At 43.1% G+C, this 14,680-nt stretch overlaps 2 protein-coding genes across 2 annotated transcripts in view; one reads left to right on the top strand and one right to left on the bottom strand.

Annotated features, from left to right (window-relative positions):
* Positions 1-5,228: 5,228 nt before the first annotated feature.
* LOC139580815 (urotensin-2 receptor) lies at positions 5,229-6,549 on the top strand. The gene has a single exon (XM_071409845.1). It carries the CDS (start codon positions 5,370-5,372, stop codon positions 6,462-6,464), a length of 1,095 nt encoding a protein of 364 aa, XP_071265946.1. The 5' UTR covers positions 5,229-5,369; the 3' UTR covers positions 6,465-6,549.
* A 4,793-nt stretch (positions 6,550-11,342) lies between these two features.
* The window catches only part of ogfod3 (2-oxoglutarate and iron dependent oxygenase domain containing 3), a 34,511-nt gene continuing 31,173 nt past the window's right edge, over positions 11,343-14,680 (bottom strand). Inside the window, exon 9 of the mRNA XM_071409846.1 lies at positions 11,343-12,500. Within this exon, the coding sequence (XP_071265947.1) occupies positions 12,352-12,500 (149 nt within the window). The 3' untranslated portion in view covers positions 11,343-12,351. The remainder of the gene's footprint in view (positions 12,501-14,680) is intronic.

The raw sequence follows: 14,680 nt of genomic DNA, 5'->3' as shown, positions 1-14,680 counted from the left end.
CTCTGTCAGAGTGGCCATCAGGTTCTTGGTCACCTCCCTGACCAAGGCCCTAATCCCTCAATTGTTCAATGTGGCCTGGCGGCCAGCTCTAGGAAGAGTCTTGGTGGTTCCAAACTTCTTCCATTTAAGAATGATGGAGGCCACTGTGTTCTTGGGGACCTCCAGTGCTGCTGAATTATTTTGGTATCCTTTCCCAGATCTGTGCCTCGACACAGCTCTACAGACAATTCCTATGAACTCATGGCTTGGTATTTGCTCTGACATGCACTGTCATGTCAGAGAATTGGATGTGGAACTGGAGACAAGTTGGAGTGGAGTTGCTTGGCGGGGGATAAATGACGGTCAAAGATAAAAGTAAAAAATTAATTCAAAATAAACACAAAAGAAGTTAGTTTGAATGACACTGTTGTTACAGCTAAAGCCTGCTTGCCTGAGGCTGATGCCGCGCAGGTGTTTGTGCCCGTGTACACATGCATATACACACACTCTCATTCAAATGCAAACACGTGCTCATACACACACACACATACACACATGTAAATAGTGCCATACTGTACATGCACTCAAACATATTCAGTTGGCCTTGCTGTTGTGATTTTTGTTGTCCTTGATGTCTTTTGTTTTTTGCTTTGTTGTTTTCTGTTTTCCTTCGTCTTTTTTCTCTTTTGTTCATTTTGTTGGTTGTTGGTGCATTAGGGGATTGGTGCTTGGGGGGGGTCTTGGGGGTTGGTAATGGAATTATTTAATTTTATTATGATTTGTTATAGCAAGCCTAAATAAGTTCAGGAGTAAAAATGTGCTAAACAAGTCACATAATAAATTGCATGGACTCAATATTTGTGCAAAAATAGTGTTTAGCATGATTGTTGAATGACTCTCTGTATCCTATACATACAATTATCTGTAAGGTCCCTCAGTTGAGCAGTGAATTTTAAACACAGATTCAACCACAAAGACCACAGGGGATTTCCAATGCCTCGCAAACAAGGGCACCTACTGGTAGATGGCTAAAAATGATATACAGTAGACAGGTGTGTGCCTTTCCAAATCATATCCAATCAATTGAATTTACCACAGGTGGACTCCAACCAAGTTGTAGAAACATCTCAAGGATGATCAATGGAAACAGGATGCACCTGAACTCAATTTCAAGTCTCATAGCAAAGGGTCTGAATACTTATGTAAATAAGCTATTTCTGTTTCTATAAAAAACTGTTTTTGCTTTGTCATTATGGGGTATTATGTGTAGATTAATGAGAAATGTTTTTATTTAATACATTTTAGAATAGGGCTGTAACGTAAAAAAATGTGGAAAATGTTAAGGGGTCTGAATACTTTCCGAATGCACTGTATACTGTATTCTAGTCATGGCTCATCCTATATAACTACTGCTGTACACAACTTTCCTATTCATATACTGTCCCTACTGTCTATACACACCATTATATATACGTGTGTATATACAGTACCAGTCAAAAGTTTGGACACACCTACTCATTCAAGGGTTTCTCTTTATTTTTACTATTTTCTACATTGTAGAATAATAGTGAAGACATCAAAACTATGAAATAACACATATGGAATCATGTAGTAACCAAAAAAAAGTGTTCAACAAATCCAAACATATTTTACATTTGAAATTCTTCAAAGTAGACACCTTTTGCCTTGCACACTCTTGGCATTCTCTCAACCAGCTTCATTAGGTAGTCACCTGGACTTGAAACTAAACAGTTTAAACCAAATGACCATGCTTTATGAGAGAGAGAGAGAGAGAGAGAGAGAGAGAGAGAGAGAGCGAGAGAGAGAGAGAGAGAGAGAGAGAGAGTTCTCCAGTCCCTGCCTTGAAGTAAGTTCCTCTCACAGGGCGATGTCCTCCTCACGGTCTCTCTACTCTGTGAGACTGGGACAGACCTCATGACACATTATTAGTGACACAGTAACTTCTGTGTTTAATGATACAGTGGCTTATGAAAGTATTCACCCCCTTGGCATTTTTCCTATTTTGTTTCCTTACAACCTGGAATTAAAATAGATATTGAGGTGGTTTGTATCATTTGATTTACACAACATGCCTGCCACTTTGAAGATGCAAAATATTTTTTATTGTGAGACAAACAAGAAATAACACAAAAAAACTGAAAACTTGAGTGTGCATAACTATTCACCCCCAAAGTCAATACTTTGTAGAGCCACCTTTTGTAGCAATTACAGTTGCAAGTCTCTTGGGGTATGTCTCTATAAGCTTGGCACATCTAGCCACTGGGATTTTTGCCCATTCTTCAAGGCAAAACTGCTCCAGCTCCTTCAAGTTGGATGGGTTCTGCTGGTGCACAGCAATCTTTAAGTCATACCACAGATTCTCAATTGAACTGAGGTCTGGGCTTTCACTAGGCCATTCCAAGACATTTAAATGTTTCCCCTTAAACCACTTGAGTGTTGCTTCAGCAGTATGCTTAGGGTCATTGTCCTGCTGAAAGGTGAACCTCCGTCAAAGTCTCAAATCTCTGGAAGACTGAAACAGGTTTCCCTCAAGAATTTCCCTATATTTAGCGCCATCCATCATTCCTTCAATTCTGACCAGTTTCCCAGTCCCTGCCGATGAAATGGTGTGGTGTTCTCAGGGTGATGAGAGGTGTTGGGTTTGTGCCAGACATAGCGTTTTCCTTGATGGCCAAAATGCTACATTTTAGTCTCATCTGACCAGAGTACCTTCTTCCAAATGTTTGGGGAGTCTCCCACATGCCTTTTGGCGAATGTAACAGTTTAACTTTACGTCCGTCCCCTCGCCCATACCCGGGCGCGAACCAGGGACCCTCTGCACACATCAACAACAGTCACCCACGAAGCATCGTTACCCATCGCTCCACAAAAGCCGCGGCCCTTGCAGAGCAAGGGGAACCACTACTTCAAGGTCTCAGAGCAAGTGACGTCACCGATTGAAAGGCCATTAGCGCGCACCACCGCTAACTAGCTAGCCATTTCACATCCGTTACACTCACCTCCCTTTCGACCTCCTCCTTTTTCCGCAGCAACCAGTGATCCGGGTCAACAGCATCAATGTAACAGTATAACTTTACGTCCGTCCCCTCGCCCATACCCGGGCACGAACCAGGGACCCTCTGCACACATCAACAACAGTCACCCACGAAGCATCGTTACCCATCGCTCCACAAAAGCCGCGGCCCTTGCAGAGCAAGGGGAACCACTACTTCAAGGTCTCAGAGCAAGTGACGTCACCGATTGAAAGGCCATTAGCGCGCACCACCGCTAACTAGCTAGCCATTTCACATCCGTTACACTCACCTCCCTTTCGACCTCCTCCTTTTTCTGCAGCAACCAGTGATCCGGGTCAACAGCATCAATGTAACAGTATAACTTTACGTCCGTCCCCTCGCCCATACCCGGGCACGAACCAGGGACCCTCTGCACACATCAACAACAGTCACCCACGAAGCATCGTTACCCATCGCTCCACAAAAGCCGCGGCCCTTGCAGAGCAAGGGGAACCACTACTTCAAGGTCTCAGAGCAAGTGGCGTCACCGATTGAAAGGCCATTAGCGCGCACCACCGCTAACTAGCTAGCCATTTCACATCCGTTACACGAACACCAAACGTGTTTGCTTATTTTTTTCTTTAAGAAAATTATTTTTTCTGGTCACTCTTCCGTAAAGTCCAGCTCTGTGGAGTGTGCGGCATAAAGTGGTCCTATGGACAGATACTCCAATCTCCGCTATGGAGCTTTGCAGCTCTTTCAGGGTTATCTTTGGTCTCTTTGCTGCCTCTCTGGTTAAGGCCCTCTCTTGCAGGTTTGTTGTGGTGCCATATTCTTTCCATTTTTTAATAATGGATTTAATGGTGCTCCGTGGGATGTTCAAAGTTTCTGATATTTTTTGTTAACCCAACCCTGATCTGTAATTCTCCACAACTTTGTCCCTGACCTGTTTGTAGAGCTCCTTGGTCTTCATGGTGCGCTTGCTTGGTGGTGCCCCTTGCTTAGTGGTGTTGCAGACTCTGGGGCCTTTCAGAACAGGTGTATATATACTGAGATCATGTGACAGATCATGTCACTTAGATTGCACACAGCTGGACTTTATTTAACGAATTATGTGACTTCTGAAGGTAATTGGTTGCACCAGATCATATTTAGGGGCTTCGTAGAAAAGGGGGTGAATACATATGCACGCACTACTTTTAAAAATGTCAGTAATTATTTTCATTTCACTTCACCAATTTGGACTATTTTGTGTATGTCCATTACATGAAATCCAATTAAAAATCAATTTAAATTACAAGTTGTACAAAATAGGAAAAACGCCAAGGGGGATGAATACTTTTGCAAGGCACTGTATGCTTCCTCTGTCCTGTTCCCCTCCCTTCTCACATAACCCACTCTCTTGTGTGCTTTCTCTTAACACACACATACATACACACACACCTCCTGTAAACTTGTTATTGCACTCTCTATCCGGGAAACAGCATGGCCCCCTCTCATCAGAAGAATTACCCATACATACATCTGGCCTGTCTGCCCATTCCTGAAGGAGCTTTTAAAAGAGGGCACTACTTGGAAATGTAATAATAACCATTTATCAAATCTATACTTTGTGACTGGAATAAAGAAGTTACACCTGTGCTTCTCCAATGGGGCTGTATCTGCACACACTTTCTCCGGAAATTGCTCACAAACTATTTCTCAAACGTCAACAACTTCTTTATGCACAAAATCGAGTTAGTGGTATATTATTATATGGCCTGTGTAGCGTCATTAGTCTAAACGTTTTTGACGAAATGGATATCAAATGAACGATAGAGACAAGTCACTGTTAATAATTACCCCGAATGTATGTGCGTAAAAGTGTCCCACTCTCTTTCCTTGAAATAACGGGAATTCTACCATTTTCAAATTAACATATTAATCTGTAGGAAATCCATACTCAATCTTCGTTAAACAATTTACTTTGCCTGCAAAAAAATATATGTAAGAAACGCACCTTCTTATTTCTCTCAGTCCCTCTTGTTTGGTATGTGAGTTATTTTGTCACAGCTCAAAATGAAATAGTTCATGAGTAAATTCAGAATTAATTAAATATAGTGTACTGTTTATAGTGTTATGTTTGTATATGTTATGCAAGATCCATGAGAGTGTGACTGGGGAAGAGTTCAGTGACTGACGTCAGGAGAAGCCGAGAGGAGCAGCGGCAGCGCGCGCAGACAGATATCGCTAAAGTCGACACACAACCTGCACTGGTGCGCTTCACTGACCAGTGACCAACTAAACCTCGCTGCATCTTTCAGAACTTCTTCACCATAAACAATACATCGGAACAAAAACGGAACGACACCAGAGAGGCTCCACACAGACAGTGCGATGAACCACAACAAGACTGTTAACCATAATGTCAGTCCGCCAGCTCCAAACAGCGGCTCCGGGAGCAGCGTGGACGAGCTTGTTATCACCTCCACTTTCGGGACCTTGTTGTCGGTCGTCTACATAGTCGGCGTGTCGGGGAATGTGTACACTCTAGTAGTGATGTGTCATTCTATCCGCTTCGCCACCTCCATGTACATCTCCATTATTAACCTAGCGCTAGCGGACCTCTTGTACCTCTCCACAATCCCGTTCGTGGTGTGCACCTACTTCCTCAAGGACTGGTACTTCGGAGATGTGGGCTGCCGCATCCTCCTCAGCCTGGACCTGCTCACCATGCACGCCAGCATATTTACCCTCACTGTGATGTGCACGGAGCGCTACCTGGCCGTCACCAAGCCCCTTGACACGGTACGGCGCTCCAAGAGCTACCGCAAAGCCCTGGCCTGGGGGGTATGGCTGCTCTCCCTGGTCCTCACCTTACCCATGATGGTCATGGTCACAGAGACCACCAAGAGCGCGCCCAACGGGGGGGTGAAGAGAATGTGCGCGCCCACCTGGGCGCCCCGGGCGTATAAGATCTACCTGACCGTTTTGTTTGGCACGAGCATCATGGCACCTGGGTTGATTATCGGCTATTTGTATACGAAGTTAGCCCGGACTTATTTAGAGTCCCAGAAGAACTCGGTCATCAACAAAAGGAACAAGCGCTCCCCGAAGCAGAAAGTCTTGGTAATGATTTTCACTATAGTTCTGGTGTTCTGGGCGTGTTTCCTGCCGTTCTGGATATGGCAACTGTTCCCGTTGTACCAGCACAAACCGTTAGGCCTGGCATCTCACACACACACCTGTATTAACTACCTGGTGGCCTGTCTCACATACAGCAACAGCTGCATTAACCCCTTCCTATACACCCTCCTCACCAAGAACTACAGGGAGTACCTGAAGAACAGACACAAGAGCTTCTACCGCTACACCTCGTCTTTTAAGCAGCGCACTCCCAGCTTGTATTCCGGCGGGAAGTCGGCATCCTCCTCGAATCAGTTTGAGTTTAACTCGGAGACGCTGGTGATGGGGACTCTGCAGGGACAGTGAGCCCGTGCAAAGAGAGAGTGATTTTGGAACTGCAACAGGTAACAGGTAATCATTATCCCTTTTACGCATCTGTCAAATGCACAAAAGTAGTTTGCTAAGATATACATTGTCATATGGCTTGGTATATTATTATTGTATTATCCTTCCTTCCTTCTTCCTATCCCTCAAGTTAGATATGACTTAACAGTGGACAGGTCAATCAGGTCTAGTTTCAATTCATTGCAGAGCGATGAAGTGTGTGGAGGAGAAACTGGTTTTACTTCTGTTTGACTCTGAGTCTCCTGTGCTATATTCTACTACACTTGTATAATCTACCTGACTCCCACCTGCTGTCTTTCTGTGTTGAGCATCCGTGGCTACAGTGAATGGCAGGTAGACTCTAATAACTACTTTCACTGAATACCACAGCAGGCGGGAGGAAGATACACCATGGAGGTGGAAAATATAGCAGACAGATGTGAAGGTTACACAGTAAAAGCATCTCTTCCCTCTGCCCTGGTTTGTCACCGTCTGGCTGAGAAGAATGGGTTATCTCAATAGTCAAAAATATACTTTCCTCTCCTTCATTTGCACTGAGGTGAGGAAACGGTGTAGGCCTTCCTGTCTTTCTCCTGTGAGTGCAGAGTTTCTTCAGTACAAGTACCTGAGTGATGGTTGCTATCTACTGTCATGTGGTGCTGACGGGCAGAACTTTGGAACACCAGTATGACCGCTGGCCATGGTGCTGAAATCTCTGCTATTAGCTTGGTTTGTTTACATCGGGCCTTCTACAAGTGACAAAGTCACCACAATTCTCATTAATCCTGATCATATATCAGTGTTTCATTGATCATCAATGGAACCCTATCAGTGTGTGATCCAGAATTGATCAGACTGGATCAATATCATAGTTTGATACAGATAAAATTATCTATTTGTTATTTTGGACAGGAATGTCTGTTCCGGTTGTGCTGTCCTCTTGGTGGCTAATGAACAATCGCTAAATCAGCCCTAATGTTTTATGTAGAGTCTATAACGATGATTAAGATGGCCTCCTGTGCTGGGCAGAAGCTTGTTTAGTCTAATCTGCTCCAACGGGAACCGTATCAGTGTCACGTCAGACCACCATCTGCCTTCACATCTCCACCTCCTCAAACTCACCTCTCACCCACGCAGATAAAACACAGCCAAATGGCAGGAAATTGGTTTTCTACACTTCCTTTCACACACACACGCACCCGGGCACACACCAAGTCCCAGGTGGCCTGCACATATCCGTAACATTGACATTTGCCAGTGAAAAAGCTTAGACGGTATCTCTCTCTCTCTCTCTCTCTCTCTCTCTCTCTCAGATAACACCGGAGCCTTGTTGAATATTTCTCTCTGATGTTCATCATACTCTCAGATTGCATTCTGTGTCTAAAATGGCACACTTTTCCCGATATAGTGCACTACTTTTGACCAGGGCCTATAGGATGCCATTTGGAATGCACAGCATGTGTGGAGCTGAGCAGAGCCGAGCGGATTCCTATCCCCATCTGTTTTTTCCAAGGCGGAGGAGGGTAAATAGGCCGTTTAAGGAAATTATAACGCAACGCAGCCGCTTCAAGTGTAAACACCGGGCTGCGTTTTATCAGCCAATGAAGGCTTGTATTACTCAGAGCGCTCCAACAGGCACTGGGCTATGCCCGTTACGTACGTGGAGCAGGAATGAGAGACAATTGGAGGTTTTACAGTTTGAAGTTTGTTTTAACAAGGGAGGACATGTTAGGAAAATTAAGTAAATGGCACTGGACCTTCACTTTCCATTTGCATCAAGTAACCGCAATAAAGTCTTCATGGGCCGTTTTTAACTACGGAACTTCTTTAATAGTGAGGAAGCAGAAGACGGTGTTCAGCTAAATCTACCAATTCATTTTATATTTTACAATGAAAAAAATTATATGATAAGAAGAGATCAGCAATGTGGACAACTGATACAGAAGGGTGATCGTGTGTGCGTAGGCTAGTAGGCTGTGTCGCTTTGGAGTTGAGACTAGGTCCTACAAGGTCCTCTTTGAATAGTCAGAACTTGTTCAAGGCACTCTTATCTAAAGGAGGTGAAAAAAAGTTTGAGTTTATAAAGCCTGTATTTTCTTGGTATTGATCGGAGTGCCTGTGGGGGGGACCCATTGAACTATTTCTGAAGAAATCCCAAATGATTTTCAATACACACAAACAAGAGTGCCTTGAATCCCACAGGTTTCCTGTGTTTCAATGTGGTAGCCGTTTTTCTCTCTATGGTCTCCTAAACTGTTTTTGTTACCCAAAAGATCGGTCCAACAGCTTTGAATGAAACACATCCCCCAGTGTGAACCAGAATTCTTATGCACAGCACTTCACCAAAACGTGTAACTCCAGACTTTCCACTGTTTCTTGCACAGTTTATTTTACATGTGTGCTCCATCGTGTGTGCTCCATTCTGCTGTTTCTATCTCCCGTCTCTCCTAATTTCACACCCTTCCATCCTCCCTCCCACTCCTCCCTTTCTTCTCCTCCTCCTCATCCTTCTCTCCTCAAAGATGAAAGCTGTCTAACAGGCCCCATATGAAGTGCCTGAGGAGGAGATCTAGGTAACACACTTGTACTCACATGCACTTCTGAAAAGTTCATTTCTATCCTCACTAAAGATAAGCTATTGGGCTCACTCACAACTAATATTCCACCTACAGACAGAACTGTCAGGAGGGATTTAGTTCTGTGTGTAGCAGATACTGAAGCTAAAACAAATTAACAGAACATACACAGACCCGAACAAGACTTGTCATGCATTACAATAGCTCAAGGCATGCTGTTCTTTTCAATCATCACTTTATTGATGTTTTCAACATGGCTTCCTGACAACAGACTCAATTATTAATATGCATCTGATGTCCAAAAAAACTGATTTGATTGAGGATGAAATAAACTGACCGACATGGAGTTGACTGAGGCTTTAAAGATCAGGTAAAGACATAATAGGATTTAAACTCTGCCAACTCACTGGCACGGATTACAAGGCATACTGGTCCTGTGTGCCGGCCTTCTGATACCCAACCCAACAGATAACAGTCCCTAGGGCTACATCTTTCATACATCCTTCCTTCGCCAGCACTGAAAAAAACAGCACAGGTGAAAGCAATATGGCGATGCCTTATTGTGAATTAGTGTGTACAAAGGAGAAGAGACGAGAAGAAGCCACTTTTGACTATTGTGATGCAACCCCTGCTCCGATATGTAATGTGGTTCCCTCCCACAACCACAGAATCTAACCAACTCAATTGTCATTCTGTGACAAAAGTCAGTTGATAATCAATGCATTGGCAATTTAAATATACACTGAGTGTACAAAACATTATGAACACCTCTTTCCATGACAGACTGACCAGGTGAATCCCGGTGAAAGCTATGATCCCTTCTTATTGATTTCACCTGTTAAATCCACCATCAATGTAGATGAAGGGAAGGAGACAGGTTAAAGAAGGATTCTAAAGCCTTGAGACAATTGAGACATTGATTGTGTATGTGTGACATTCAGAGGGTGAATGGGCAAGCCAAAATATTGCAGTGCCTTTGAACAGGATGTGGTAGTAGGTGACAGGTGCACCGGTTTGTGTCGCTGCTGGGTTTTCCACGCTCAACAGTTTCCTGTGTGTCAAGTTGGCTGGATGTCCTTTGGGTGGTGGACCATTCTTAATACACATGGGAAACTGTTGAACGTGAAAAACCCAGCAGCGCTACAGTTCTTTACACACTCAAACCGGTGAGCCTGGCTCATACTACCATACCCCGTTCAAAGGCACTTACTGTAAATATTTTGTCTTGCCCCTTCACTCTCTAAAATGGCACACATACACAATCCATGTCTCAATTGTCTTGAGGTTTAAAAATCCTTCTTTAACCCATCTCCTCCCCTTCATCTACACTTTTGTCTTTCCCATTCACCCTTTAAATGTGGGAAGCATTGGAGTCAACATGGGCCAGCATCCCTGTGAAACGCTTTCAACACCTTGTAGAGTCCATGCCCCGACAAATTGAGGCTGCTCTGAGGGCAAGAGAGTGCAACTCAATATTAGGAAGGTGTTCTTAATGTTTTGGACAAAATAAACACTATACATGCTACATGGGGGAACACGCTCATTCATTTTCTACCAATAATATTTAATTTCTAATTGTTTGGGAGTAAGTGGATAGAGAGGTTAAGAATAAAAATGCATTTGTCACGGTATGGATGCCATGAGCATCCTCCCGGTTCATTTAGGGAAGCAGGCTTCATAAGCGGATGCATGGACCATGTCCTTAGCTAGAAATTGGAAACACCGTGCCTTATCCTGAGTATCAGGGCGTAAAATGGCTAAAGGTTCGTACAATGACTTCCTAACGGGCTTAGTGTGTTTCAGACAGCCAGGGGTGGTGAGGTGATGCCACGACTTTCTAAGTCATACTGTCACGTTCTGACCTTAGTTCCTTTTTTATGTCTTTATTTTAGTTTGGTCAGGGCGTGAGTTGGGGTGGGCATTCTATGTTGTTTTTCTATGTTTTGTTCTGTATTTATATTTCTATGTGTTTGGCCTAGTATGGTTCTCAATCAGAGGCAGGTGTCAGTCGTTGTCTCTGATTGGGAGCCATATTTAGGTAGCCTGTTTTCTATTGTGTTTTGTGGGTGATTGTTTCCTGTTTAGTGTTTGCACCATACGGGACTGTTTCGGTTTTCATTTATTCTCTTGTTCTTTTGTATTCATTCTCGATTAAATTATATTATGGATATGTACCACGCTGCATTTTGGTCCTCCTCTCCTTCCACCAACGAAAGCCGTTACACATAAGCCCAATTCTGCACTCGTTCACTCCCCTTCAATGATTTTGTTGTCCCAAACTAGGTTACTTCGGGTTCTTTTATTTCTTCCAAATCCCACAGACAATCTTCAAATAATATCCCATTTGATCAAATGATAAAGCTTGACACATAAAAATACGAATTACTTTTCAACTGTGGGGTTTCTTCTCAGAAGAAAACACATTGTCACATTCCCTATGTAAGTGAGAGTGAATGGCATGGAAGTGCCCTTTGGTGCTTCAACAGGTTGATACTTTCACATGAGGGAATAGGAAAGTTGTCAAGAGGTGTCCAAATACCACCACTCCACCTCTTCAAAACCAATTTCTCTGAGACCTGTTTGTGCTTTGAGCCATTCAGTTTCTAGTGGAGCAGAAACCATTGGTGCACAAATATTGAAAGAGAAACAAACAGAGGAATAAACAAGGCAAAGTTGAAATTAGATAGAAATAGAGGGCACAGGCATTTGACCTAGCCTAAGTACCGGTCTCTTTAGCTAACATTCCACACCTTGAAACTCTTTGTCATTGCCAAGGAGGAGTGGCGAGGAGTGGAATGGTAGCTGAAGAGACTGGTACCCGGACTACATTTGACCCATTCTGCAACACAATCAGTATAGAGATAACCATGGAATGGAAATGTGACAAAGAAAAGAAAAAAGGCAAAACATTGTATCAAAACAATTTACTTTTAAATCACTCAATTTAGATTGTGAAGAACATACTGTGTAGTAAGTGGAATCTTATTGTCAGAAAGCAGTACACCCTGTTTACTTTGGCACTGATAAAACTGATCTTAGACCAGTGTGTATTATCCTTTGTCCTTCTCCTTGCCTCTACCATCAGTGATGTGATCAGCACCACATAGAAAAGTAAAAAGCATTCATTTCTGTTTAAGTATAAGATGCTGATATAGAAAATATTATTTCAGGTGTTGCTGAATTATCAGGGGAAATCACATATCTGCCCCCTCTTTTCTCTCCTCACCACGCCTTTTCTCTCCTTCCCTTTCCTCTCCCGTCTCTGTGTTGCAGGAGTCCTCCAGGCAACACTGTCACACAGAGGTAATGGGCATGGCGGGGTCTGAAATGGCGTGGGCGGGGTCACAGGTGAAGGAGACTGTGATGGCGTAGCGCGTTCCCCACGAGACCTGCTCTACGCGGTGAAGGTTTTCCGACCCTGAGGAAAAGAACGATACTCGCCCTGGAAGAGAAGAGAAAGAGGGGTCAGAAGAGAGATGGGTTGACGTCTCTCTGACCCTGGAGAGGAAGAGAGGAAGGGAGGTTAGGAATGAGGGATAAGAGGGGATCGATATGGGGTGGTGATCATCACACCTTGGAGGGAGATAAGAGAAGATTGGGGGTTAAACAGAGGGAGAGCACAGAGAATGTACAAGTGTTCAAATATCGGTGTTGAGGTAAAAAGTGTTGAGTGTTATATCTGAGTGTTGATTCTAGTGGGGTTAACACCAGTGGGATTGAAACTGGCGCTATCTGCAGTGTTATTTGAATCACAGTGGAATCAACACTGTGTTGTTGTTACTCAACTGTGTGGAGTTAGTTTCCGTTAACTCTGAGTGCTTTGTTTGTTGCTGGTGGATTTTCAGAATACATTGTTTTAACATCTATGTTTCTGCATGAACGTTGATTGATTAATTGATCTTATGCTATACAAAGATAAATAACTGAAATTGTTCTAAACTTATCCAATGTGTAAGTGGTTGGACTTATTGCACCTATTACTGAGATGGTTGTTCCAGTTTACATGGTTTAGGTAGTCTTATTTATCAAGTTCTTTACCATAGCAGTTTTGAATGCAGGTTGTAGGTGATAAAATTGTTGAATATCCTCCCTTTGGCTGGATTCCAATAGGAATTACACATCACTTTGGGGCGGCAGGTAGCCTAGTGGTTGGCGCGTTGGGCCAGTAACCGAAAGGTTGCTAGATCGAATCCCCGAGCCGACAAGGTTAAAAATCGGTCGTTCTGCCCCTGAACAAGGCAGTTAAAACTTTGAAAGCCAGCATATTGTGACTTGCAGGTCTGATGTGGCCCATGAGCCTGGACTTTAAGACCATATTGTTAAGGAAAACTAGGCCATAACTATTCATTCAAACACATTCACTTAGGCAGTCACTTGGTGAAGGTGTCAGCACTGGAAGTTAATTAATGCAACAACCATGTCTCTGTCACTAAAAAACACAGTCATGGGTGGATAACTAACATCCAGTCAAAAGGCACTCTGGGAAATATGCTAATATGGCTTTACACCCTATAGTGTTAAAAACACCCAAACAAATTACTGTGACACTACATGGTTATTCACTGAGAAAGTGTAACAGCATCAAGTCTAATAAAGTGTTACTTTAAGTCAGAATTTGAAACAACCACGGTTTTAGGGACCCAACACTCTGGGGGTGTTAGTTTAACACTTTTTTTCAGTGGGTCACATATACACACTAAGAAAGTGTTACATTTAACACTGTGGTTGTTAAAAATCTGATTTCAAAATTGCTGTGAGGAAAGAGGGATGGAAGAAATAGTGAGTTATAAGGGAAGGGAGAGAAATCGCTGATAAGGGTTGAGAGGACAAGGAGACATGGGCTAGGTAAAAGATGGTATAGGAAAAGAGTTGGAGAAAGACACAGCGGAGCCAGATATATACAAAAGAACCGACAAGGTGAGAGCAAGTACACAAACCCTGGATTTCTGATGCTATGCATTGGCCAATGAGGCTTTGAAGCCACCGGTCAGCCATGTTTGCACTCCCTAGAAGGAGAAGTCCTCCATAGGAATGAATGGAGTGCAGTGGGGACAGTAACAATAGAACTTTAAATTATACTTAAAGGAAAATCTTTGTGTTTATATATATATTATGTTTAGCGCACATAATATAATTAGAAAATATTATGGTGTCTGTAATCAAATAAATGTGGCAAAAACAAAATGTTGACAGTAATAAATGCATTTCTATAGCTACCAAAATATTTGTTACAACAGTGGGGGTGCCAATATGGAGGTGCGGTGGCTTCAAAGCACCGCCAGCTGTCAGACATATAGTGTATATATGAATCATTGGTTGTATCCCCAAGTTCTTTGCCTGACGACTTACCCTGAATTAAATTCCGTTGCTGCTATCGATTGCTACATCCATTCGGTCTGAAACTCGTTTGTGTGACTTCAAAATGAGGGGCGTTGTATAAAACAAACTCATCAGCGATTCGATCGATAAGGATGGGTAGCCAGGCAACCAAGTTCTAGCGTCTAAGGCCAACTTTTTTACTAGACATGACTGTTGAGATTGGCTAGGTCAGCTAATAAAAAGTAGCTGCAGGACAAAGTAAAAGGATTCAAAAGCTCCTTAAAAAGTATATCCACTTCTACA

The sequence above is a fragment of the Salvelinus alpinus genome, chromosome 7 (genome assembly GCF_045679555.1).
Source record: "Salvelinus alpinus chromosome 7, SLU_Salpinus.1, whole genome shotgun sequence".
Classification (NCBI taxonomy): Eukaryota; Metazoa; Chordata; class Actinopteri; order Salmoniformes; family Salmonidae; genus Salvelinus; species Salvelinus alpinus.
The sequence above is the reverse complement of the archived record's forward strand: the minus strand, read 5'-3'. Positions and strand labels throughout refer to the sequence as shown.

What these genes read in the sequence shown, in the direction of transcription:
- LOC139580815 (XM_071409845.1), top strand. Translation starts at nt 5,370, where the DNA reads ATGAACCACAACAAGACTGTTAACCATAATGTCAGTCCGCCAGCTCCA.